The 27273-nt window shown below is 35.1% G+C and overlaps 2 protein-coding genes and 1 long non-coding RNA gene across 7 annotated transcripts in view; 2 read left to right on the forward strand and 1 right to left on the reverse strand.

Annotated features, from left to right (window-relative positions):
- The window catches only part of myt1lb (myelin transcription factor 1-like, b), a 165311-nt gene that overhangs the window by 41815 nt on the left and 96223 nt on the right, over positions 1-27273 (forward strand). For all 5 annotated transcript variants that reach the window (XR_015513861.1, XM_087291119.1, XM_087291121.1 and 2 more), the window contains exon 2: positions 26548-26658. The gene's annotated coding sequence lies outside the window, so the exon portion shown is untranslated. The remainder of the gene's footprint in view (positions 1-26547; positions 26659-27273) is intronic.
- LOC147840075 (uncharacterized) lies at positions 1305-12718 on the reverse strand. Its single transcript, XR_015513966.1, has 4 exons — positions 12231-12718; positions 10956-12136; positions 9040-10854; positions 1305-1375 (listed from the first exon to the last, which is right to left on the reverse strand). It is a non-coding gene; the product is annotated as an uncharacterized LOC147840075 (long non-coding RNA).
- On the forward strand, positions 1711-8632 carry LOC147840076 (uncharacterized). The gene is made up of 6 exons (XM_087291282.1): positions 1711-1738; positions 2599-2655; positions 5231-6274; positions 6436-6591; positions 6758-6850; positions 7845-8632. Exons 3-6 carry the CDS (start codon positions 5234-5236, stop codon positions 8145-8147), a joined length of 1593 nt encoding a protein of 530 aa, XP_087147408.1. The 5' UTR covers positions 1711-1738; positions 2599-2655; positions 5231-5233; the 3' UTR covers positions 8148-8632.

The following is a 27273-nucleotide window of genomic DNA, read 5'->3' on the forward strand; positions in this document are numbered from 1 at the left end:
GAATGGGTGTGTATGAGTATTTTCCAGTACTGGGTCGCAGCTGGAAGGGCATCCGCTGTAAAAACAAATGCTAAAGTAATTGGGGATTCATTCTGCTGTGGTAATAGAATGAACCCCCAAAACATAGTAAGTGAGGAACTTCATTTTATTTCATAATGATTTCTTATTTATTTCAGTTTAATTTAGTTCTATATTTTAATTTAATTTTAATTCTATTTATTTTATTTTTTTATTTTTTTATTTAATTATTTATTTATTTTGTTAAATTATTTAAATTAAATTGAATCAAAATAAATTAAATTAAATATTTCTATTTTATTTTATTGTCTAATTTTAATTTAATTAAATTTTATTTTAATTAAATTAATTTTATTATGAGTTTTAATTTAATTTTGTTTATTATTATAGTTTTAATTTATAAGATTTTTTAATGATTTTTTTATTTCATTTAGTTTAATATTATAGTTTCAATTTACTAGATTTTATTATGATTTTTATTTACTTTAGTTTAATTTAATTATATATTTTATTTTAATTTATTTAATTTTAATTTTAATTATTTATTTTGCTTTATTAAATTATTTAAAATCAAATGTATTAAATTAAATATTTTATTTTACTGTATAATTTTTACTTTATTTCAATTTTATTGGTTTTATTTTATTATGATTTGTAATTTAATTTAGTTTTGTTCAATTTAAATACTTTTTTACATGATTTTTAGTTTAATTTAGTTTTATTTCAATTATATGTTTTCTAATTTATTTTTAATTTATTCTACTTTTATTATTGTATTTTTCATTTATTCATTAATTTTCTTTTTGGCTTAGTCCTTTATTAATCTGGGGTCGCCACAGCGGAATGAACCGCCAACTTATCCAGCATATATATTACACAGAGGATGCCCTTCCAGCTGCAACCCATCACTGGGAAACACTTATACACACTCATTCACACACACACAAACACAAACACAAGGGACAATTTAGCTTACCCAATTCACCTATTCCACATGTGTTTGGTCTGTGTTTGGACTGTGGGGGACGCCGGAGCACCCAGAGGAAACTCCCAACTGACCAAGCCGAGGCTCGAACCAGCAACGTTCTTGCTGTGAGGCGAACGTGCCACCCACTGCACCACCATGCAGCCTATATTTTTTTAAAATTTTTATTTTAATTCAATTACTTTATTATTGTATTATTTTATTTTAAAAAAATGGTTTATTTGTTTTATTTTATTAAATTATTTAAATCAGATCAATTGAAATTAAATCTTTTTTATTATTTTATTTTGTTTTATTTTCACTATAAAGCCTGGTGTTAAACTGCCGATCTGAAGCCATCACAACAACAGTTCAGTCACAGTCAAATGCACTCTAAAAAATAACTCAAGCGATCTGTTACCACTACATAGTTTAATACATTGTTATAACTTGAAAATTCTATATTGCTGATTATATTAAAACTATTACATTGCCAGAATAATTTTATTAAGTTTTCACAACAGGAAAATATTGATAATTACATCAACTTTAAAAAGTGGGTAATTTAAAGATAAATATATCTGCCAATTAGTTTAAAACAATATTTAACTTGTAGCAAACCAAAAAATTGCGTTGATAACTCAATTTTTCCACACCAATGGAGTTCTGGATTACAAAGCTCCTCCCCCACTCAACGATCAAGAGGCATGTCCGGACAAGTTTTAAGCAGACTGTTTGGCACAAAGGATATTTAAGGTGAGATATCTGGGTTTTATTTAATTTCCAAATCAATTTTCTCCATTCCACTACTGTTGGCTACTCCTGGTAAATATAGTTGATGTTGGCAGGGTTTTTTGACTAGAAAATAGTAGATAAGAATGTAAAAACCCATACGGTAAGCCAGTAAGGCAATTTAATTTGAGCTTTAAATAGAAAAATAATTTAGACTTATAGTATATTTGTCAAAATAACAAAGTTAAAATAGTAGAGTTTTTTTTTTTATATATAGTATTGCTTTATCCTGCATGTTTTAGTGAGTTATGTTAGCCAGCAGAAATATATATTCTGGAACTTGCTCATAGTTGTTTTCCAACCTGAAATTTGTATTTTATTCCTCCTGCTCTTATGGAAAACATTACATTTATCTACTGGTTGCTGAGATTTTAATACAAAGTTCATGCAGTTGTATTATAACTTTCTAGGCTGATCAGTATTTTAGATATAAGTGGGCTTATTTATAAAATGGGTTGGGGGTGCAAAATGTGTAAATTTGAAACATCAACACAAATAGTTTTGCTAAAACATTACAGGCTACACCATGTTCATTGTGGGCAACCATTTCCATGCCTCTACCAAGACTGTTTGTGTTCTTTCAGAACATGGGGTAGCCTTAGATCACATTTATCAAGACATCACTCTACGGAAACTCAGAAAACCTCCAGATCTGCAGAAAGTTTTTCTTTTACTTGTCCTTGTTGCAATGCCATGACAATTTCCACAGAAATACAGTTATTTGAACATTTGGGTCGACATTTGAAAAAACACGAAACTGTCATCTGTGTATTTCAGAACTGCAATTTCAGCACTAACATTTATGGTACATTTGCTTCCCACAGAAGCCGAAAACATACTCCTCACTCATTGCATGACTTCAAGGCTGACATAATAAAAAGGTATGTATGTTCAGTCAATGCAGACCAACACAGTGATGTGGAAGGTCAAAGTGGGGAGCTGTCTGATGAAGGTCAAGATGACAATAATGATGTGACAGACCTGCCAAACTGCATAGAAAAAAATTTGGCTTTGTTGTTTCTTAAACTTGAGAGCACTTTTAATGTGTCTAACAGGTGTATAGATGAGATTGTTGAAGAGTTAAATTTTATATCTCAATCAGCATCCGAACCCATTATCAAAGGTATTTTGCAGTCCTGCTTGCAGAAGCACAATTGTGAAATTGATGAATCTGTTGTGTCAGACATGGTGACAGAGCTGTGTGATGCAAATCCTTTTTCCTCCGCCCTGAGTAGCAGTGGTCCCCTTTCTTCTGCCTACAGGAGAAGGTCTTATTATATAGATCAGTTTGATGTGGTGGAACCAGTCGAGTATGTACTGGATAGGGAAGAAAATAGAAGCTTCCAGTATATACCCATTTTGAAGTCATTGCTTCAAGTTCTGAGTCAGAGAGAGATCTGGGATTTAATCCTAAAAAACAGACAGGGGCAATGTAACAAAGAAAGTGAGTACAGGGCATTTTCTGATGGAATTTACTATAAAACAAACGAGTTGTTTTCAGCAGAAGATCCTACGATTGCTATTATTCTCTATGTTGATGACTTTGAGATATGCAATCCTCTAGGAACATCACGAAAAAAACATAAAGTAACAGCAGTGTACTGGGTGTTAGCTGATGTTCCTGCACTCCTAAGATCTTCACTGACATCAATATACTTAGCAATCCTCTGTAAGGCTGATGATGTTAAGAAATTTGGTTATAGTGCTGTACTTGAACCACTTCTCAAAGATCTTGTGAGTTTGGAGGAAGAAGGCCTGTATGTCCCAGCATTTGGCAAAATAGTCAAAGGAACAGTGTTTTGTGTCGTGGCAGATAATCTTGGGGCACATTCTATGGGGGGATTTGTTGAAAATTTTTCCGGTTCCTACATTTGCAGATTTTGTCTGGGTGATCAGTCAAAGTTTAAGGTAGAAGAAGTCCGAACAGGGGCATTTCCTCACAGAACAAAAGAACAGCATGAGATGCATATCCAGACCGTTCACGAAAATACTGACTTGACTCATTTCTATGGAGTCAAGAGACATTGTCCACTAACAGAGCGTCTTAAGTACTTCAACGTTTTGTCAGGATACCCTCCTGATGTGATGCATGATTTGTTTGAGGGTATAGTTCCCAGAGAACTGGCTCTCTGTCTTCAAGTGTTTATCAAAAATAAATACTTCACTCTTGATGAGCTCAACAAATGCATCAAAACATTTCCATACAAATGGTCAGACAAGACTGATGCTCCACAGCAAGTCCCTTCCAATTTTGCAAAAAAGCGAAGTGTTGGAGGGAATGCACATGAGAACTGGTGTTTGTTGCGATTCCTACCCCTCATAATTGGTTCAAAAATACCTGAAGGTGAACCAGCATGGGAAGTACTTCTAGTGCTCAAAGACCTAGTTGAGCAAATTGTAAGCCATGTTCATACAGAAGAAACAATTTGCTACCTGGATAGTAAGATCTCTGAACACAAACACAGATTGCTCCAGGTTTTCCCAGAGGAAAAACTAACACCCAAGCACCATTTCCTGGAACATTATCCAGAGTTGATTAGAGCCTATGGTCCTCTGGTTTTACTGTGGACTATGCGGTTTGAAGCCAAACACAGCTTTTTTAAGCGTATTGTCAGGCACACTCAAACCTTTCGAAATATTCTGCTTTCGCTGTCCATGAAGCATCAGCTGATGATTTCATATAAGCAGCATGTTCCCTGTGTTGTAAAACCAATCTTACAGTCCACAAATCTGTCTACTGTAGATGTAACTGTGCTAAGAGAAGACATTCAGAAAGCACTGCAAGCTAAATTCCCTGATGAGAGACTTATTCAGATATCCAATAAAGTGTGTTACAGTGGCACAAAGTATGTAATTGGAATGATTTTGGCTAATGGCTCGACAGGTGGTCTGACAGATTTTGGAGAGTTGATCCAAATAGCTGTTGCTAAGAGCACTCTTGTATTCATTCTAAAATCCTTGAATGCATGGTCAGTTGAGCACCTCAGAAGCTATGTTCTTGAAAAAACAGATACTGTGAAAGTGCTAGAGCCTGCAGAGCTGTCAGATATGTTCCCTTTATCACCTTATGTGTTTAGTGGAACAACCATTGTAACTCTGAAACACCACATTCATGTTACTTAGACTGATTGTCAACAATTTGATGTATCAAACTTAAAGGTCATAGCTGAAAAAAAGCCAATTTACCAAGGATTAAGCATGTTAACATATACTTTACAATAAGACGAACATACAAGAAACAAGTACAGTCCAGCAACAAAGTATGTTATATAGTTTTTCAGCCAATTTTTGCTTTTGTAAACTTATTTATTTAAGCATTACTTTAAGCATTTTTATTTAAAAGAACAAATTTAAAAAATAAAAATGGTGTTCTAACAATTTATTGAGCAGAGCCTCTACAACTCAAAAACGTTGCATTGTTTTTTAACAGACATTTTGTTATTTTGTGTATTACAGATAATGTCACAACGAGTTAATCTCAGAGTGATTCTTTCAGACCATGATGTCCAAAAACTGACATTACCATCTGGAGTGCCAGGAACAGTTGAAGAACTTGGATCAGTTGTTCGAGATACCTTTGGGATTTCTGGGAATTTCTGTTTACATTACAAGGATGCTGATTTTGGGAATGATTTTTTTACCTTGATGTCAACATCTGATATCAAAGACAAAGACACAATTAAAATTGTGTATGTTGTGGAACCCCCAACTGTAACATTGACTTTAACAGATGTAGACAGCTCTTTCTCAAGCAATGATTGTCCCTGCCAGCCTTTCAATGATGCCTCATCTGTGTCCTCCCATGACACATTGCCTGTATCTCCAGAACCGATTTCAGAAAACCTAACCTACCGGTCAAAGGGTTGGCCTTCAGAATTTCCCATTCCCCGTTTCTCTTCCAGTACAGAGATAGTGCTTCAGTCAGGCAATGAAAAATACAGTTCGTCTGGGACTCATCTTGATACAAAAGATCTTGTTTCACTACTTCCAGACATTCTTGGAAAATTAGCAGAAGCCATTTTTGAATACTCTGCATATCCATCAAGTGCTCACTTATGTCAGGTAGCGGAGGCCCTCATCAAGAAACACCCATGCCTCAAAGAACCCGGATCCTTCAATGGCTACTATGGTTGGATTCAGCGACTTAAGTACAAGATGAACAATTTTAGATCAAAACTTAGAGGAATCGGCTGTCCAGAAACTGTGGTTAACTCACTTAAGAAGAAAACTGCAGATGACCAGTCTCCTGCTAAAAATGTTAAAAAGCCTAAAAAGGCTGAAGTTAATTACCTGCCTCCTCATCCTCAGGGTGAATCCAGTAAGAGTTTGGAGCAAGAGAGAGTGAACCTTTTGCATGAAGTGACAAAAAGAAACAATGTTCAGGTTGTTTCAGATAAGATGGGCAAGACATTCTCCCTTCGCAGGCAGGAAATAATTTACAATGCCCCTGAAATAAGGGACATCTTGGAGCGCTGGCCTGCATTATCAGATGCAACACAGGTAAGTTTGGTTTTATTTTTTGTCTAGTTTTACAATTTTGTGAGAAAATCATCTTGAAGTTATTTATTCTAAAAACAATAACATATTACATGTTATTTGTTCTGTTACACATTATATACAATTATTCCATTATTTAATTATTCCATTCTTATTTTCTACAGATAAATGAAGAATTCAAGAGGATAACCACTGTAAGTCTTGAATCCACATTTATGGCCAAACTTGACAAATGCACCCCAAAACTAATGGACCTGGCCTCATCAAGGGGAGGAGCTAAAGGGGAAAAAATCAGAAGGATCAAGGATATGCTTCTTGAGGTATTGTAAATAATTTGTACACACTAGAATAGTTTAGATTTCTGTTTAAAATGTCAGGTTGCTGTCATTTGTTTGTTCAGATAAAACTACATTTATTTACTGTAGTTACTTTATCTTGATAAAGTATATAGATATATATATATATATTTTTTTTTTAATAAAACAGAACAATGCAGTTGAAGTATGGAGAGAAGTAGCCATCCGCTGTCTTGTTGTCTATCTTGGAGAGAAAGAAGAAGACCTTTTCAAGGAGTTTGCTGTAAGTATTACAAAGTTTTAAAATTAAATCTTCTTTTGAAAGTGGAAACATACAAGACAAAATATACACTCAATGACTGCTCTCTTTTAGTTTAATGAGTAGGTATATTACACTGTCCACACACACTGGGTTTACCTAGCTCTGTGTTATAATAACAACATACTATTTAATTATCTGTTCAATAAACGGATGTTGACAATAATGATATGAGAAAGATTTGTAAAATGGGTATGACTGTTGCTTTTCACTTTTACATTTAAATTACATTGTGAAACTTATTATTCTTATGATTGAGCAGCTGGGTGCATGACCATGTAAGAGGTGAAATAACAGTTTTCAGAGATTAACTAAAATCAAATGTACAGTTAAAGTAAGAATTATTAGCCCCCCTGAATTATTTGCCCTGTTTATTTTTTTCCCCAATTTCTGTTTAACATAGAGCAGATTTTTTCAACACATTTCTAAACAGAATAGTTTTAGTAACTTATTTCTAATAATGGACTTATTTTATCTTTGCCATGATGACAGTACAGAATATTAGACTAGATATTCTTCAAGACACTTCTATACAGCTTAAAGTGACATTTAAAGGCTTCACTAGGTTAATTAGGTTAACTAGGCAGGTTAGGGTAATTAGGCAAGTTATTGTATAATGACGGTTTGTTCTGTAGACTATCCAAAAAATATAGCTTAAAGGGGCTAATAATATTGGCCTTAAAATGGTTTTTTAAAAAATGTAAAACTGCTTTTATTCTAGCCGAAATAAAACAAATAAGACTTTCACCAAAAGAAAAAAAAATTTATCAGACATACTGTGAAAATGTCCTTGCTCTGTTAAACATCATTTGGTAAATATTTAAAAAAAAGAAAAAAAAAATCAAAGGGGGGCTAATAATTCTGACTTCAACTGTAAGTAAAATTTAAAAAAAGAAGAGTTTATAAATGTAATTACCGCTATCATGCTAATCTATTTTTTTTTATCTTGCTTTACAAGAATACACAAGAATTTGAGGCAGACCTTGAAAAGCAAGTGATGACAATTGCCATCATTGGTGATCAGTCAACTCTGGAATTGAACCACAAGACGGGAACCATCGTTGTTGAGGGAATCAGAATCCTGAATGGAATGGATATCTCAAGGTGTTGTGCTCTGCTGATGGGCATAATATATGCTCTGAATCTGAGCTACCCCAAGGAGCTTAAATATACTTGTGAAGTGTTTCAGAAGCTTTTTCTCGAACTTGATGGACTGAAACCCAGTGCAAAAGTAATGCGTCTCAAGAACAGCATTTTCTGAAGCCTCTACTTATTTCAAGGTAGATTTTGCTCTTTATATTGCACTTTATATTGTTTTGTATTTTGAAGTCCAGATACTGATCTTTTTTGTTTGATTGTTTTCATACTGTTTATAAATGAATGGTGGCATTTATATATGTTTGTTTATAATAATACAAATGTTACATGTTTTTCAATTAAGGTTAACTAATATAAGACAGTTTGAAAAATGTACAATTTATAAGTTAATAGTTTACTGAAGTTTATAGTCTGCCACTGTAGCTTTAAATGTATCAATGCCTATAATTTGTTTTGTTGGAATTCATTGTGATGGCATAGCTATGCATGCGCATGCACATTTTTGAAGGAAAAGCTGATGGCTCAGTTTGTTTATAATCTGTGGGACAGTACACATTTTTGTTTTGTAAACTTTGAGAAGTGCAATATTTAAAATAAAACACTGAAAACTGTGGTTCTAAATAAATAAAAAGTTACTGAAAAACAAAATTGCTGTTGTTAAAATATGTATTTCTTACAAGCACCTAAATGAACAATAATATAAAAACAAACAAAACAAATTATTTCAACTACTTAATTTTTTTGATGTTTTAAACTTAAAAACTTGCATGTATAATTATGGTAATTAAGTACATAACACTGGATATATTTTAAATGTTAATTAAAAAAGCTAGTTGGAACAACTTAAATTTTTAAGTACTCAACTTAAAAAATGGAGGTTATGCTATGTAAAAATACCTCTGATTGAAGAGGTAAAGGTAATTTGGCTAACATAATAAAGTTTGCTGTCGGAACTTAATTTTATTAGATGTTGTCGTAACTTGAATATATTGACGCAAACTGTTGCGTTGATTTTTTTTGTTTGGTTTAAACAATATTTTTTAGAGTGTGGACACCGGGTCCTGCAGAGACAGATGCTCCAGCTTTCCTCTTTCTCTGGCCATCTGAAGCATCTGTAATCTGTAAACCCCGCAGGCTTTTGCCCTTCAATGCGCTTATGCAGCAGTTGCTTTGTTTCCTTGATCTTCAAGTCAGGACATTCTTCATCGCTCTCAACTGTACATACAATATTGCTTTGTGTTTTGGTGTTAGATCCTCTGGGTGCAATAGTTCTAGTGCGCTGAAAGGTCTGAAATATACAGGGACGTTGTGTTTGTTGAAAATCCTCTGGAGGTTCTGCAGTTGTGCGCTGCACAGAATGATGATACGCTTGTTGGGTTTGTTTTGCTCTCCTCCTGTCCTATTCTGGTGTTTCCTATTTTTTAGAGCTTTGTGGTGTGATATAATTGGACTGTAAATGATAGATTTCAGCTCTTTTGTAATGGTCAGCACAATGGTCAAGCAATGAAGGGTGTACAGCGACATCAATATTAAGGTTTTGTACAGTTATATTGTTACAGGCCAGCATTGTGTGAAAATGTCCCTCTTCCAAGTTCACATTTTAGTGTTTTAATGACATTAATGAGACATGATAAATGTGGCAGACTCATATTTAAGCACTGGATTACAATGGGACGAAATTTAAACGTCTTAATCAGTAATAATTTATAGCTTGAAACTTGCAAAAAAGTCACACCAAAAATGTGTAAAACCGACAGATTCAAAAAGAATTAGCCTATTTACCACCAATTACTGGCATATGTTTTATGCGGTGGATGCCCTTCCAGCTGCAGCATAGCATAAAATATAATAATTTATTACAAAAAAAGTCAAACATAAATAAATAAGCAAACAAATGAACAAACAAATAGTACATAAATGGATGCTTATTATCCTTTATAAGTGACAGATAGTCGTAAGTCACAGTAGGCACAACACACTGTTTTTCTCACTAGCAGTGCAGTAGATACAGAAGATTAGAGAAATAGACAGGCTAACATTTAAAAATGAGATTTATCCACTAAAGTCTGAAGTCTGCCTGATGTTTACAGTTACCCAGATAACTGTAAAAATTTCTACCATACATAATGAAACTTTTATTTTGGCTGATTGCAGTTGTTCATAAATGTGATATACAAATAAATATACAAATACATTAAAAGCGTTGATTATCATTATAATTATAGGTTACTATAGGTAAATCCCATAACAGAAAGAAATGTTCTACTATTTAAATCTCCAAAAGGAACAAATATGACCAATGTTTCATCACAATTACAGAAAGAAATGTTTTACTATTTAAGTGACCAAACAGAACAAAACTGACCGATATTTAAATCAACTAACAGAACAAAACTGACAAATATTTAAATTAACTAACAAAACAAAACTGACCGATATTTAAATCAACTAGCAGAACAAAACTGACCGATATTTAAATCAACTAACTGAACAAAACTGATCGATATTTAAATCAACTGACAGAACGAAACTGACCGATATTTAAATCTACTAACAGAACAAAACTGACCGATATTTAAATCAACTAACAGAACAAAACTGACCGATATTTAAATCAACTAACAGAACAAAACTGACCAATATTTAAATCAACTGACAGAACGAAACTGACCGATATTTAAATCAACTAACAGAACAAAACTGACTGATATTTAAATCAACTAACAGAACAAAACTGACCGATATTTAAATCAACTAACATAACAAAACTGACCAATATTTAAATCAACTAACAGAACAAAACTGACCGATAATTAAATCAAGTAACAGAACAAAACTGACCGATATTTAAATCAACTAACGAAACAAAACTGACGATACTTAAATCAACTAACAAAAGAAAACTGATGATACTTAAATCAACTAACAAAAGAAAACTGACAAATATTTAAATTAACTAACAAAACAAAACTGACCGATATTTAAATCAACTAACTGAACAAAACTGACCGATATTTAAATCAGCTAACAGAACAAAACTGACCAATATTTAAATCAACTGACAGAACGAAACTGACCAATATTTAAATCTACTAACAGAACAAAACTGACCGATATTTAAATCAACTAACAGAACAAAACTGACCGATATTTAAATCAACTGACAGAACGAAACTGACCGATATTTAAATCAGCTAACTAAACAAAACTGACCAATATTTAAATCAAATGACAGAACAAAACTGGACGATATTTAAATAGCCTATCGGAACAAAATTGACAATAATTAAATCAATTGTCGGAACAGAACTGACCGATATTTAAATCAACTTAAAGACTAACCAATATTTAAATCACCTTACAGAAAAAAACTGACCGATATTTAAATCAACCAACAAAACTAAACTGACCGATATTTAAATCACCTAATGGAACAAAACTGGCCGATAACTAAATCAACAGAACAAAACTGATAAATATGTACATGTCCTAACAGAACGGACCTGACTAATATATAAGTCAACTAACAGAAAAAAATGACCGATATTTAAATCTCCAAAAAAATCAAATCTAACCTCCTAATAAAATTGTGCTCACTGATATTTAAATCTCTTAAAAGAAGAGAAACATAATGTGAGATGTGGCCATACACTCTTATAGACGTCATGTCAGGGGTTGTATATCGTATATTTCCTCATACTGTGTGTTCCTCATCCAGTTTGATGCCAGAAGTCCCTGTCCTGCGGCTCTGCCTCGACCTCTCAGAGGTTGTGGTTGGTTGGAGAGTGTTGGCAATTCTCTGGACCGTCACTGACGACACCTGCCATCTGCTCCACTGGACTGTTATTACACAGAGGAGCGCGTTTAGCATTTGGCCGCTCTCTTCACTGTGGGCTCTCATACGTCCTGTTTCACTGCTGCTGTCAAAGCTTAGTCTTTCCTGCTGCTCTTTCTACCTGCAATATCTGTTTCTTTATTTATTTATTGTACAATAAGGTTTTATTAGTTAGTGTAAGTTATTGTATTTATTAACAAGAATTAAGAATGGACAGTAGTTGTATAGCATCTGTCTATGAAGGCAGATCAGTCTCAAAAATAATACAATTAGAAAATAAAGTTCATAAACACACAGCACAACTCACATTTACAAAACTCAATTTGTAAATTCAAAACACACAATTTGTTAACTCACAAGGAAAAATCTTAAATATATATAGTGCATTTTTGAATTGGGTTTTGAGTTTACAAATTGTATTTGTGTATTTTTTTATTGTGCTTTGAAGTTACAAATTGGATTTTGTAAATGTGAATTGTGTTGTGCATAAATGAATATTATTTCGTAAATGTGTTATTTGTGAGACTAATCTGGCTCCATCTCTATCAATCTTAGCTCAACATTTAGTAAGTAATTATTCAAATTCAAAGTTGTGCTTGTTAAATAAGAAATAAAGTACGTCCAGGTGGTTGTTATCACAGAATATTGCATTTAAATCACTTCTCAGAACAAAACTTACTGATATATACATTTACTAACAGAACAAAACTGACAATATTTAAATCAACTAATTGAACAATACTGAGCGATATTTAAATCAACTAATGGAACAAAACTAACCGATATTTAAATCAAGTTACGGAACAAAACTGACTGATATTTAAATCAACTAACGTAACAAAACTGACCGATATTTAAATCAACTAACGAAAAAAAAAACTCACCGATATTTAAATCAATTGTTGGAACAAAACTGACCGATATTTAAATCAACTAACGAAAAAAAACTGACCGATATTTAAATCAATTGTTGGAACAAAACTGACCGATATTTAAATCAACAAACGGAACAAAACTGACCGATATTTCAATCAACTAACGAAAAAAAAAAAACTCACCGATATTTAAATCAATTGTTGGAACAAAACTGACCGATATTTAAATCAACTAACGAAAAAAAAACTGACCGATATTTAAATCAATTGTTGGAACAAAACTGACCGATATTTAAATCAACTAACGAAAAAAAAACTGACCGATATTTAAATCAACTAACGAAAAAAAAACTGACCGATATTTAAATCAATTGTTGGAACAAAACTGACCGTTATTTAAATCAACTAACGGAACAAAACTGACCGATATTTAAATCAACTAACGGAACAAAACGACCAATATTTAAATCAACTAACAGAACAAAACTGACCAATATTTAAATCAACTAACAGAACAAAACTGACCAATATTTAAATCAACTAACAGAACAAAACTGACCAATATTTAAATCAACTAACAGAACAAAACTGACCAATATTTAAATCAACTAACAGAACAAAACTGACCAATATTTAAATCAACTAACAGAACAAAACTGACCAATATTTAAATCAACTAACTGAACAAAACAGATTGAAATTCAACCCAACCTACAGAACAAAATTGGTCCATATTTAAATCACCTAACAGAACAAAACTGAATGATATTTGAATCACTGATATTTAATTAATCTAACAAAACAAAACTGAATGATATTTAAATCAACTAACGTAACAAAACCGACTGATATTTAAATCACATAAGAGAACAAAACTGACCAGTATTTAAATTAACTTCAGGAACAAAACTGACCAATCACTAAATCAACTAATGGACCAAAACTGACCGATATTTAAATAATTTACAGAGCAAAATTTATCCATATTTAAATCAACTGTTGGAAAAAAACTAGCTAATATTTAAATCAACTAACAGAACAAAACTGATCAATATTTAATTCATGTAACAAAACAAAACTGACCAATATTTAAATCAACTTTAGGAACAAAACTGACCAATATTTAAATCAACTAACTGATCAAAACTGACCAATATTTAAATAAACTAACAGAACAAAACTGACCGATATTTAAATCAACTAACTGATCAAAACTGACCAATATTTAAATAAACTAACAGAACAAAACTGACCAATATTTAAATCAACTAACTGATCAAAACTGACAGATATTTCAATTAACTATTAGATAAAAAATAACTGAATTTTAAATCAACTTAAAAACTGACCGATATGTAAATAACCTAAAGGAACAAAAATGACCGATATTTAAATCAACTAACAAAACAAAACCGAATAAAGCCTGACATGCTTATCAACAGACTAACGCAAAGCAGAGCACTTTTGTATAAGACTGAAGGGCTTTATTCTTCAAAACCAACTGCCTAGGTGTGCTTGATCCAGCTTTTTACATGGCTTACTTGCCAATTAAACACAACACACTGTTTTAAGCCATAATAATTTATTAATTCTGCAATTAAAGGCAAAGCTGCCAGAAGCAAAAACAACTGAATGGAGTCTATACTAACCTGCGCATTATTCAGTCACAAGATGGCGCCAAACAGTAAAACAAGAATGTGACACCATATGAATATGGATACGAGTGTATTCACTGATGATCAATGTTATTTGTTTATTTCAGAATAACATAACTTGGAATGTCAGGATTGACCAATCAAATCAAGTATTCCAGAGAATAAATTAGTTAATGTCAGAGCTGTAATGAACAGAGAGCTATTGGGTGGATGAGGTGTTTTAAGTGTGTGTTGGAGAGCCGCAGAGACGAGCTCCAGGACACCGTCTGTCTGTGATCCACTCCAGAGAGAGCGAGGCACATTTAAATACACCGCTGACAGTCTCATGGCACCATGAAGATATCAGGGAAACGCTGAGAGGTCTCACAGCAGAAATCACTTCTCTTTTGATCTTTGGAGATAAAAGCTGGAAAAAATGGCTTGTTTTGAATCATCTTATGATGTGAGACACTCAAGACATGGGCGCTTTCACTGGTGTTTCTTTAAAGGTGTTGTGTGTACATTTTTCACTCTTCTTAAGCATAAAAGTACCCTAATATGCGAAGGGAACATACTTGCTTATCTAGAAAACAATGCTGAAGTCAGAAATTCTGCTTTGAAAATGTGCATTAAGTCTAAGAACGTCTGACTTTGTTTTGGTCTCTAAAACCAGCCCACTGCCAGTTTATCCAATTATACACTCAGCGGCCACTTTATTAGGTATGTCTATCTGCTCGTTAACGCAAATTTCTAATCAGCCAATCACATGGCAGCAACTCAATGCATTTGGTCAAGAGGATCTGCTGCAGTTCAAAGCGAGCATCAGAATGGGGAGGAAAGGGGATTTCAGTGACTTTGAACATGGCATGGTTGTTGGTGCCAAACGGGCTGCTCTGAGTATTTCAGAAACTGCTGATCTACCTGGATTTTCCTGCACAACCATCTCTAGGGTTTACAAAGAATGGCCCGAAAAAGAGAAAATATCCATGTGAGTAGCAGTTCTATGGGCACAAATGTCTTGTTGATGCCAGAGGTCAGAGGAGAATGGCCAGACTGGTTCAGCTGATAGAAAGGCAACATTAACTCAAATAAGCACTCGTTACAACTGAGGTCTGCAGAAGAGCATCTCTGAACACACAACAAATCAAACCTTGAGGCAGCAGCAACAGCCGTGTGCCACTCCTGTTAACTAAGAACAAGAAACTGAGGCTACAATTCACACATGCTCAACCAAATTGTATAATAGAAGATTGGAAAAACATATAACCGATATTTAAATCAACTAACAGAACAAAACTGACTGATATTTAAATTAACTAACGGAATAAAACTAACGATATTTAAATCAACTAACTGAACAAAACGAACCAATATTTAAATTAACTAACAGAATAAAACTAACTAATATTTAAATTAACTAACGGAATAAAACTAACCGATATTTAAATAAACTAACGGAATAAAACTAAGCGATATTTAAATTAACTAATGGAATAAAACTAAAGATATTTAAATCAACAAACTGAACAAAATGAACCAATATTTAAATTAACTAACAGAATAAAACTAACCGATATTTAAATAAATTAACAAAACAAAACTAACCGATATTTAAATGACCTAACAGAACAAAATGTACCAACATTTAAATCAACTAACAAAACAAAACTAACCAATTTTTAAATTAACTAAAGGAACAAAACCTACCGATATTTAAATCAACTAACAGAACAAAACTAACTAATATTTAAGTTAACTAATGGAACACAACTAACGAATATTTAAATAAATTAACAGAACAGAACAAATCGATATTTGAATTACCTAATGGAACAAAACTAACCGATATTTTAATCAACTAACAAAACAAAACAGACCAATTCTTAAACAAACAATCGGAACAAAACTTGCCGATATTTTGACCGCTAAGACCACAAGTGTGACTATTGTCTTTTACAACCAGTAAGTTTGCTCTATTTTTTCTATTTTTTTTACCAGAGGTTTAAACACAACAATCCTTACACGGTTGTGATTTGGACACTTCTACCGTTTTAAATTTGCGATGATTGTAACACTATACCGCTATCAGTATAGCTGTGAATGGGTCAAAAGGAGTAATTTTTTTTTGTAGCGTAGAATCGTACCCGATACTTGATCTACTTGACCTTCTGTCACATGTTCTGACTTTATTCTAGTAACGAACACCTACTTTTCATCATCCAATCAATTCCTGATGGATGGGATGACTGCCATAGCGCCTTCTTTCATGTTCTCACACTTAAAAATACATCAAGTCAAATACTGAAGGCTACAAATGCATGTTGGAATTGTTTTTTTTTTTGTACGTCTGGATTTTTTATTGATCACAGTTTAGAAAAATGTGGATGAGAAAACCTCAAGGTCTAAAGATATACAGCATGTAATGTGTGTGTGTGTGTGTGTGTGTGTGTGTGTGTGTGTGTGTGTGTGTGTGTGTGTGTGTGTGTGTGTCGGAGAGGGTGAGATGAGGTGAGCACTACTGCTAATGTGTGTGTGTGTGTGTGTGTGTGTGTGTGTGTGTGTGTGTGTGTGCGTGGAAGAGCTTCTTCAAACCTCCATCTGTTTACTCCGAACTGTCTGTGGCCCAGTCCACTGCACACACACACACACACACGCACACCAAACACACATTACAGGATCTGCAGCTTGTTATTACCTGCTGACGCACATGATATCATATATACTAATTAAGAATTTGAATTATGATTATAAAATGTGAACGGAACAAAAAACAATAAACAAAATAATTACGTTTCTTAATAGATTATAATGTCCTCTATACGAAATAATGCAGGATTTGTACATTTAGGTAGTATTTGTATTCATTATTACAGCTGCTAAAAGCGATTAGAGCATATAAAAAAATTTAAAGTACACAATCACTCCATTTTGTTGACAAACAGATCGTCAAAAGCGATCATATGACCGGGAAAGCCCCGCCCACTTATGACCATCTCTCCCTCATTAACATAGGATGTTAGTCTTGTTTTTGAATCTGCCACTATGCTGACACACAGGCATTTGTAGCTCCGCCCTCTCCTGAAAAGAGCACAATCTCATTTGATTTTATTTGCATCGCGCTGAACACTTTCCTTTGGCCCGCTAGGGAGTTTTTAAAATGCTGCTTTAATAATCAGGTCTTCGTGTCAGTGGTGAAACTGTATTTCGTGTTTGTAAAGTACACACATCGTAAATTTATCAGACGTATCTAAACAGACAAAAAAAATGTCGTATCTGTGTCTGTTCTAATCGCAGATTTTGCAAATGTGACCTCGGAAAATCATGAGTACGTTCCGTTTTCCTTTGCGGTTTTAGAATTATGCGTGAATTTTATTTATTTATGACAGCGATTTTATTCCATATCCATGTTGCTGTGAAGACCTGTGCGTCCACCTTTACTCCTCTCTCCCGATCTTAAAAATATAATTGGCTGAATCATAGAAAAGCTGAATTAAGGTTGTGTGTAGGGATCTTTTTCCGAATAATCGCGCAGCCCTATCATCCACAACTGTGCTACTTGACTAAAAAAATAGCTTTGCTACTGAAAAGCTATCTGATTAATAAAGTAGCGACAGTACTGCCACACTACTGAGAACGTAGTTAAGCTAGTAGCATCACTACTTCTAGCGGCGCTACTTCTCAACACTGTTATTTTGTTAGATAAGCTTCAGATTTATAATATAATTTACGAATATAATATTGTAAAGCTTCCTAAACAACATTCGTTTAGATGAGAGATTTGTGAGGGGGGAACTGGTGTATGTTGAGCGCTGTATTTGAGTGGATTCTCAGCAGAAGTTTGTGCTGGAATATGATGGAGCCTCCTTCACCAGCACACATAAATCACGTCAAGTCTCTCTCTCTCTGTTATGACTCTCTCTTTGTTATGGTTCAAGCCTCCGTTTGCTCTGTTCTCCGAGGATTATCAGAACAAAACTGAATTGAACGCAGCTCAGCGGAATAATAAGGCATTCAGCCGGCCGCTCTGACACTTGGCGTGTAATTAAGGGCCCGGTGCCGCTGTTTGATGCCAAATGAAAGAAAATGGCCTTGCTCTCTCCTGCTGATTGCTGCCTGGCATCTTTCACCTGAGTTTCCCCCCGTCGTCCCGGTATTGTGCGGCCGATTGCGGGCGCGTGGGTAATTGCACTGTGAGTGAATGATGTGTGGCACCGCGCTGAGGAAATCTACCGCAGAACACACTGGCATCATGGTGTGCAGCTCGTACAGTCAAAGTAAAATTGCTCGGATTTTTCCTAGACGACGGATGATTATAAATGCTTGGAAAAGAGCAGGATGGGATGCAAATGTGATGCCATGGTGTGTGTGACCTACAGAGCGTCATCTTAAAGCTTCATCAACACACGTTTGAATATTCTGACTTCATCTGGTTAAATAAATCCAGTTTCATGCATTGAGCAATCCTGTCGTAAAATATCACATATTTTTTATAGTATTGACTCGGTCACACTTTACAATAAGGTTCATTAGTTAATGTTTTACTAACATGAACAAACAATGAACAATACATTTACTACAGTATTTATTCATGTTAATAAACGTTAGTTAATGAAAATACAGTAGTTCATTGTTAGTTAACTCATGGTGCATTGACTAATGTTTACAAGCATGGACTTGAATGTTAATAATGCATTAGTGAATGTTTAATTATGATTATTAAATGCTGTACATGTGTTGTTTATGATTAGTTCATGTTAGTAAATGCATTAACTAATGAACCTTATTGTAAAGTGTTACCATTGACTCAATATTATATCTATTATTATATTATATATTCACTCTATTTTATATAGTAGATAACTGACCAACAAAAAATAAAATAAATAAATATAAAAAATATACAGCTAAAAACTTTTTAAAGTATAAATAAAAATATATTTAAAACAATACATTAAAATTAAGACCAAACGAAAATCGTTTCAAGAAGATTCCAAGAACAGATGAATTATATTTTTGTTTGTGCCGTCCACTACTCAACTGTGTGGGGTGGATGATTTGTTTTGCTCCCTGGAAATTAAGGATTTAATTAATGCTTCACTGTGCTTGTTGTATCACAAACCTCTGTCATATATTTGCCATTTTTTAAATATGTCATTATTGTTAGCGTCTCATTTTTCCCCTGTGCTGACATGCTGTAATTTTCTTCATCTCACTGGTGGCAGGTTCAGGTGAGGGAGTGTTTAACCAGTTAAACTCTGCGGACCCGGTCCGTGACGTCATCGACTTTCGCTTTAAGATTTAAAGGGCTAGCATTGCACCAGACCCCAGTAATTAGTTTCGTTTGAAAGTGTAGAATCTATATTTTATATATCTATATCTATGTAAATCTATATTGGCACATATGCATCACTTTGGTTTTTATTCTACTGTACAAAAGTAATTTACACTTAAATACACATTTTTTTGGATACCCGAGCTGGGTGTTGAACATTGGTTCATTTTCATATTTTTCATATGACACATGTACAAGTTATAGCTCAAATGAAAGCTCTTGCCGGTGCTCATACAGTTCTTGCATTGTTTTTACTGAATTATATTCACATATCAAACAGTTGCTGAATGAATCGCCGTGTTTCCATAGCGCAGAAGTGAAAACAATACATTTATGATCAATAAGCAGCCCCGGATAGCACAGACAGCTGTCATCTCATACCTTATGCTGTGCGCTTCAGGGCCATTTTTCCTCTGTTTTTGAGGTGATGTGCATAAGTAATCCTTTTATATGTCTGACGTGCTCCAAACACAGTGAATTATGTTTGATCAAACAAAAGAATAGTGAAATATGAAAACAATGATCGCTCCCTGTGGCTTGTACAGCACCTCTCATCAGTTTGAATACAGTAACTTTTGCATAGATTATGATGGAGACATTTTTCTTTTTTCCTATGATTACAGACATGTGCAGGAACCAGCAACATTAATTACAGCACGCTAGACCTCACAGAACCTAAAAGGTACACTTTCAAATTTGAGTTTATAAAAAAAACACTAAAAGCGCCTCTTTATTTAGGTGTTTATTATAACACAGACAACATATACAGATATTTTAAACACTTTTAATAGTGTTTTATGAAAATTCAAAGGGTTTTCTTTAAAATGATAGCAAATTTTTGCATTTACACCTCTGCATGTGGATTTAGGAAGCTTTTAAATTTGGGTAGGCAAAATCCAGTGTAACTGGTTAACAAGCAACCCATGGCTGGAAAACGTACATTTAATTTTAAAAGAAAATATCTTAATATCAAAAAGGAAAGGCATGTTTACTATTAATGTCATAACGAATGCCTCAAATAATGTAGTCATTAGTTGTCAGCAAGCATCAGTGTTTATTGAGATTGAAATAAGATTAAAAACTCGTTAAAATTAAGATTAATAATATTGTTATTACAACATTTGTGACTGCTTTGCTCGTTGTAGACGTCACGGGATGACTGATCGTGAAGGAACGTGTAGTCTGACACTTTTTTTTACTCACAAGGACTTTAATTTTATCAAGACAAAATGGCATAATCTGACATAGTAACTTTCATAACCAACAACAAAAATTGTGATCTGAACAGGGCTGAAGAACGTATACTGAGAAACGTCCACACAATCATCCATTGTTTTGATTTGATTGTCATTTGCAATGCTTCACAGGATTGTAGTTCTTTCCTCATCTCACCTTTCATACACTTCTTTGGTTTGTAAACTGTTGCAGTTCTGGTTGTAACTCGTCAGTCTGTTCTTTGTGTTCTTAAAGGGATAGTTCACACACAAATGAAAATCATGCCATCATTACATGTATGAGTTTCTGATGTTAAACACAAAAGAAGATCATTTGAAAATTGCTGAAAACCTGTAACCACTGACTTCCATAGTACTTGCTTTTCTTACTATGTAAGCCAATGGTTACATGTTTTTAGCATTCTTCAAGATATCTTCTTTTGTGTTCATCAGAAGAAAGAAACTCATAAAGGTTTACGAGGGAGAGTAAATAGTGAGTGCATTTCCATTATTGGGGGTGAACTATCTCTTTAATCATGAATTTTTCAAACTGTAAAGGAAAATGATTTTAGTTTTTTCACTGAACAAACTCTGAGGAGTGAGGGTAGATTATTATTCGTTTTTATTTATTTATTTTATTATTTATTTATTTTATTAATATATTATTATATTTATTTATGTATTATCATTTATTTTATTATTTATGAGGCATAAAAATAAAACATCCACCAATTTTCCAGGTGCGCAGCTCATCATTTTAAATTATTTCCGGTCTGTCCTGTTTAAAGGAACCGTTTTAATTCACGTTGGAGGCATTTGGACGAATCAAAGCTAGATTGCGAGATACTGTACACGGGAGTCGGCAAATGTTTTTGTGAAAGCTCCTTGTAATCAGGACGATCTTCACACACAATGTTCATAAAGACGCCGTGATTTAGCCAGACAATGTTTCCTCACATCCCACATTAAAGAGCCTCAGAAGCCTTTGCAGAAAAGAGCTTCATCAAACACTTCACTGCAGAAGAAACGTCTGTGTTTGTGTGTGTGTGTATGTGTGTGTGTGTGTGTGTATGTGTGCGTCCTCTGTGTGCTTTTTATCATGTGTGTGTGTGTCTGTGTGTCTCTGTGTGCTTGTTATCATGTCTATGTTAGTATTTATCACATTGTGGGGACTGAATGTCCTCACAAGTATAGTAATACCAGTTGTTTATTGACCTTATGGGGACATTTATATGGTCTCTATGAGGAACGTCTTTTAAATCACAAAGAATGATGTATTTTGTAATTGTAAGAGATGTAAGAGATGGGTTTAGGTGTAGCGGATTAGAATATACAGTAGTGATGGGTCGTTCATGAACGATTCGTTCATTTTGAACGAATCTTCAATATGACTCGGGAACCACGAATCCTCTCAGGGAGTGATTGGTTCATCCATTTGTGCAGGTGATATCATTCATTTCAAGTCTTTTAAGTCGTTCATTGCGGAAAGACAGAAGCCAATCATATACGCTTAGCACCGGAAAATGAATTGATCCGTTCATCTCTCGAGTCCTCTATCGGGTCTGAGTCACTCGTTCCTCACGAGCCAATCATACGCGTTTAGAGCCGGAAAAATAATTGATCTGTTCATCTCTCGAGTCCTCTATCGGGCCTGAGTCACTCGTCCCTCACAAGCCAATCATATGCGTTTAGAGCCGGAAAAAGAATTGATCCGTTCATCTCTCGAGTCCTAGGGTTTGAGTCATTCTGTCACGTGATGAACAATGAATCAAGAACCAGAAGATCGGATCAGACTGTGTACTTTGGTTAAGATTATATGTGACTATAACGTTAACGTTAATAATGTGATTATAACGTGAACGAACCACTGACATTTGAAGACATGAAGAGGTGAGCTGAGCAAAGAGACAACAACACCTTCATAGACAAAAGAGCAGGTAAACATTCAATTATTATTTTCTCCTTCTTATAGTATTCTATTTATGACTAATTTGTCGTGTGATCAACCTTTTGGGCTAGTTGTAGTAGTGTTTGGAAGCAATTCGTAACATTTTAATAATATTTTAGCAAATTGAACCAAACGAACGAAATGACTCAAAATAAGATTTGTTCATCTCAATGAACGAGACTCAAAGATCCGAGTCACTAAAATGATCCGAACTTCCCATCACTAATATACAGTATGTACATTTCAGTGGGTAGCACAACTGCATCACAGCAAGAAGGTCACTGGTTCGAGCCTCAGCTGGGTCAGTTGGCATTTCTGTGTGGAGTTTGCATGTTCTCCTGTGTTGGCGTGGGTTTCCTCCGGGTGCTCCGGCTTTCCCCAGAAGTCTAAACATATGTGCTCTAGAGGAATAGAGGCTTGTGTTTTCCTGTGTCTCCAAGAACTGTATTTTTCCCATTATCCCAGTTCTCGATTAGTTAGTGAACTCACACCTCACTGGAATGAATGACATTTGCCTCATTAACTCTTTCTAATATGTTCAGTCAGACTCTAATTGGAATCCCTGAAGGCGTTGTTTTTGTTTTGCTGCTTTTCTTGCCCTCGGTTCATTCACAAGGTTGAGGTTGACTGTGAATTCAGTTTCATGGCCAGAGTGATTGCACTGCAGCTTCATGAATATAAATGTCACGATTTAATATAAATTAAAATAAATGTCACGATTTCGAAATTTCAAAATTTTTTAAAACAAATTTTCGAGCGCAGTCTTATCAATGGCACGTGTGTAGTTCTCCAGCGATCTGCACAGGCTTGATCGCTGGAGAACTATACACGTGCCATTGATAAGACTGCGCTCGAAATTTCGTTTTAAAAAATTTCGAAATTTCGATCTGCGAAAGGATGAGTTTCTGTGGCGGTTTCACATTGCTTTTTATTTGTTTTCTTTTGAAGTGATGTCTTGATGTTTGTGTTCGGTCTAAAAACCAAAGGCTGATTTATACTTCTGCATCAAGCACATGCTCAAACGCAGCATTCGCGCGGTCAATCCAAACGTTTCCGTGGGCGCAGTAAGCAACGCCTCTGAATGGCGCCAACGGATCCACAATGCTGTTCGCCAACGACTAACATCACCCATTCAAAGTGAATGGGAAGCGTTGACGCTGACGCCCTGTGTGAATGGGGCGTAAGCTTGCAGAAAGATGGTTTGACTAGAATGTACAGTTTTTACCATCATACGGATTGCTGTTTAGTCGTTCGGCAGAACTACAGTTTGAACCGCTGTAGTTAAAAACCTAGCAATGTGAGCTAACAAACCAACATGGTTAGTTTTGATTCTATGTGTACTTTAAAACCAAGACAACACAATTCTTGAGTTTGCTTGAACGTAATAGTTTTAAGTTCAATCCACTTAAATTTTTTAAAATGAATTCGTTAACGAGGCGAGGCAGCAAGGCAAGGCAAGGCAAGGCAAGGCAAGGCAAATTTATTTATATAGCACATTTCATACACAATGGCAATTCAAAGTGCTTTTCATAAACAAGAATAAAAGAAACAAGTAAAATGAAAATAAAAACAAATAATAAAAATGCGTAAAAACAAAACAAAACATAAAAACAGGTAAAGTGTGATATAAAAGAATGAAGAAGAAGAGAAAAACATGATAGTGCGATCTGTCGGACGCAGCACAGTGCTCATTCAGTAAAGGCACAGCTAAACAGATGTGTTTTCAGTCTTGATTTGAATGTGCCTAATGTTGGAGCACATCTGATCATTTCTGGAAGCTGATTCCAGCAGCGAGGGGCATAGTGGCTGAAAGCTGATTCACCCTGCTTTTACTGAACTCTTGGAACTTCTAGTTTATATGATCCTAAAGATCTGAGTGATCTGTTAGGTTTGTATTGAGTGAGCATATCTGTGATGTATTTAGGTCCTAGGCCATTTAGTGATTTATAGAGCAGTAATAATACTTTAAACTCTATTCTGAATGTAACTGGCAGCCAGTGTAAAGACCAGAGGACAGGTGTGATGTGCTCTGATTTTCTGGTTCTGGTTAGAATTCTGGCTGCAGCGTTCTGGATGAGCTGCAACTGTCTGACTGTCTTTTTAGGAAGACCAGTGAGGAGTCCATTACAGTAATCCACCCTGCTGCTGATAAAAGCATCAACAAGTTTTTCTAAATCTTCACTAGAAACAAAGCATCTGATTCTTGCAATGTTTTTGTGATGATAGTATGCTGAATTACTGACTGCTTTGACATGACTGTTGAAACTCAGATCTGACTCAAGAGTCACACCAAGATTCTTGACCTTATTTTTTGTCGCTTGACCTTTAGTGCCAAGGTACGCATTTACCTTGAGAACCTCATCTTTGTTTCCAAACACAATCATTTCAGTTTTCTCTTTGTTTAACTGAAGAAAGTTTTGGCACATCCAATTGCTCATTTCATCAATGCATTGGCAGAGGGTGTCAATGGGGCTGTAGTCATTAGGCAGTAAGGCTAGGTAGATCTGAGTGTCATCAGCATAGCTGTGGTAGGAGATTTGGTTCTTTCTCATTATTTGGCTCATTATTTAGCAAGAAGGTCGCTGGGTCGCTGGTTCGAGCCTCGGCTCAGTTGGCGTTTCTGTGTGGAGTTTGCATGTTCTCCCTGTGTTTGCATGGGTTTCCTCCGGGTGCTCCGGTTCCCCACAGTCCAAAGACGTACGGTACAGTTGAATTGGGTAAGCTTAAGCTAAAGTGTCAGTAGTGTATGAGTGTGTGTGTGTGAATGTGTGTGTGGATGTTTCCCAGAGATGGGTTGCGGCTGGAAGGGCATCTGCTGTGTAAAAAAAACTTGCTGGATAATTTGGCGGTTCATTCCGCTGTGGCGACCCCGGATTAATAAAGCGACTAAGCCGACAAGAAAATGAATGAATGAATGAAAATTCCTTAACTTAGTCCCTTCATGTTGTCCCAACTCAAATCGACCCAGCATTTTTGACAGGACTGTTCCAGAATGAGTGATAGTGTAGTTTGGAGCGAGTGTGTGTCGTGAGGGGCTCTTCATTGTCCCTCCACACTCCACTGCAGCGCCGCTAACACATCATTTGTTAGCAGCCGCTTCACTGCTTTTAATTAGTGTCTCTGAATGCGGGCGCACAACAGAGCCTCGAAAAAATAAAAAAATCAAATGCCGCTGTGCCAAATTTGTTTGGATCTGCTCCAGCTTCACCACACAAACACACACTCGCGCATCTCGCCTCGAACCATTTGCTCTGTCTACATCACACCGTCGCTGAGCTCTTCTTCAAAACACACTACACTGACTCTTCTGCAGTACACTGTAAAAATATTACCTCATTCATTCATTTTCTTGTCGGCTAAGTCCCTTTATTAATCAGGGGTCGCCACAGCGGAATGAACCGCCAACTTATCCAGCAAGTTTTTATGCATGGGATGCCCTTCCAGCCACAACCCATCTTTGGGAAACATGTCTTGAGGGTTTATTATCGTAATAATGGAAAAGAGAAATGTGTATATATGCACAAACAGGGCTTAACTGCAGTACACGTCTCTCTAAAGCTGCAGACATTAGTTACATTTCAAATAAATAGTGGGACAGTATAACTTTTTAACAACAGAAATGACATTTATAGCATTTATGTAGTGTAACTTGTGTTTGTGTGTGTGTGTGTGTGTGTGTGTGTGTGTGTGTGTGTGTGTGTGTGTGTGTGTGTGTTTGCTTTCAGACAATGAAATTGGAGGAGGTGTAGTGACCTCTCATCAGTCGTCTAACATTGAGGACCACGGGGAAAACAGAGGTCTGAACCAAAGAGCAATTCAACCACCAGTTACATCAGGTACGCCTGGTGTCTGTCTGTCTGTCTGTCTGTCTTTTTGTCTGTATGTCTGTCAGTCTGTATGTCCATCTCTCTTTATGTCTGTCTGTATATATATCTGTCTTTAAATCTGTCTACCTGTCTATTTGTCTGTCTGTCTGTCTTTATGTCTGTCTGTATATCTATCTCTCTTTATATCTGTCTAACTTTGTACTTGTTTGTCTGTCTGTCTGTCTGTATATTCATCTGTCTACCTGTCTCTCCATCTGTGAGTCTGTCTGTGGATCTATCTATCTGTCTGTCTGTCTGTCTGTATATCTATCAGTCTCTATATCTGTCTAACTGTCTACTTGTTTGTCTGTCTGTCTGTTTGTCTGCCTGTCTGTATATTCATCTGTCTACCTGTCTCTATCCATCTGTGAGTCTATCTGTGAGTCTCTCTGTCTGTCTGTCTTTCTCTCTGTCTGTCTGTCTGTCTGTCTGACCGTCTTTCTATCTTTCTGTCTTTCTTTCTCTCTGTCTGCCTGTCTGTATATTCATCTGTCTACCTGTCTCTATCCATCTGTGAGTCTATCTGTGAGTCTCTCTGTCTGTCTGTCTGTCTGTCTGTCTGTCTGTCTGTCTGTCTGTCTGTCT

This window comes from Danio rerio, chromosome 17, assembly GCF_052040795.2.
Source record: "Danio rerio strain M-AB ecotype USA chromosome 17, GRCz13ab, whole genome shotgun sequence".
Taxonomy (NCBI): domain Eukaryota; kingdom Metazoa; phylum Chordata; class Actinopteri; order Cypriniformes; family Danionidae; genus Danio; species Danio rerio.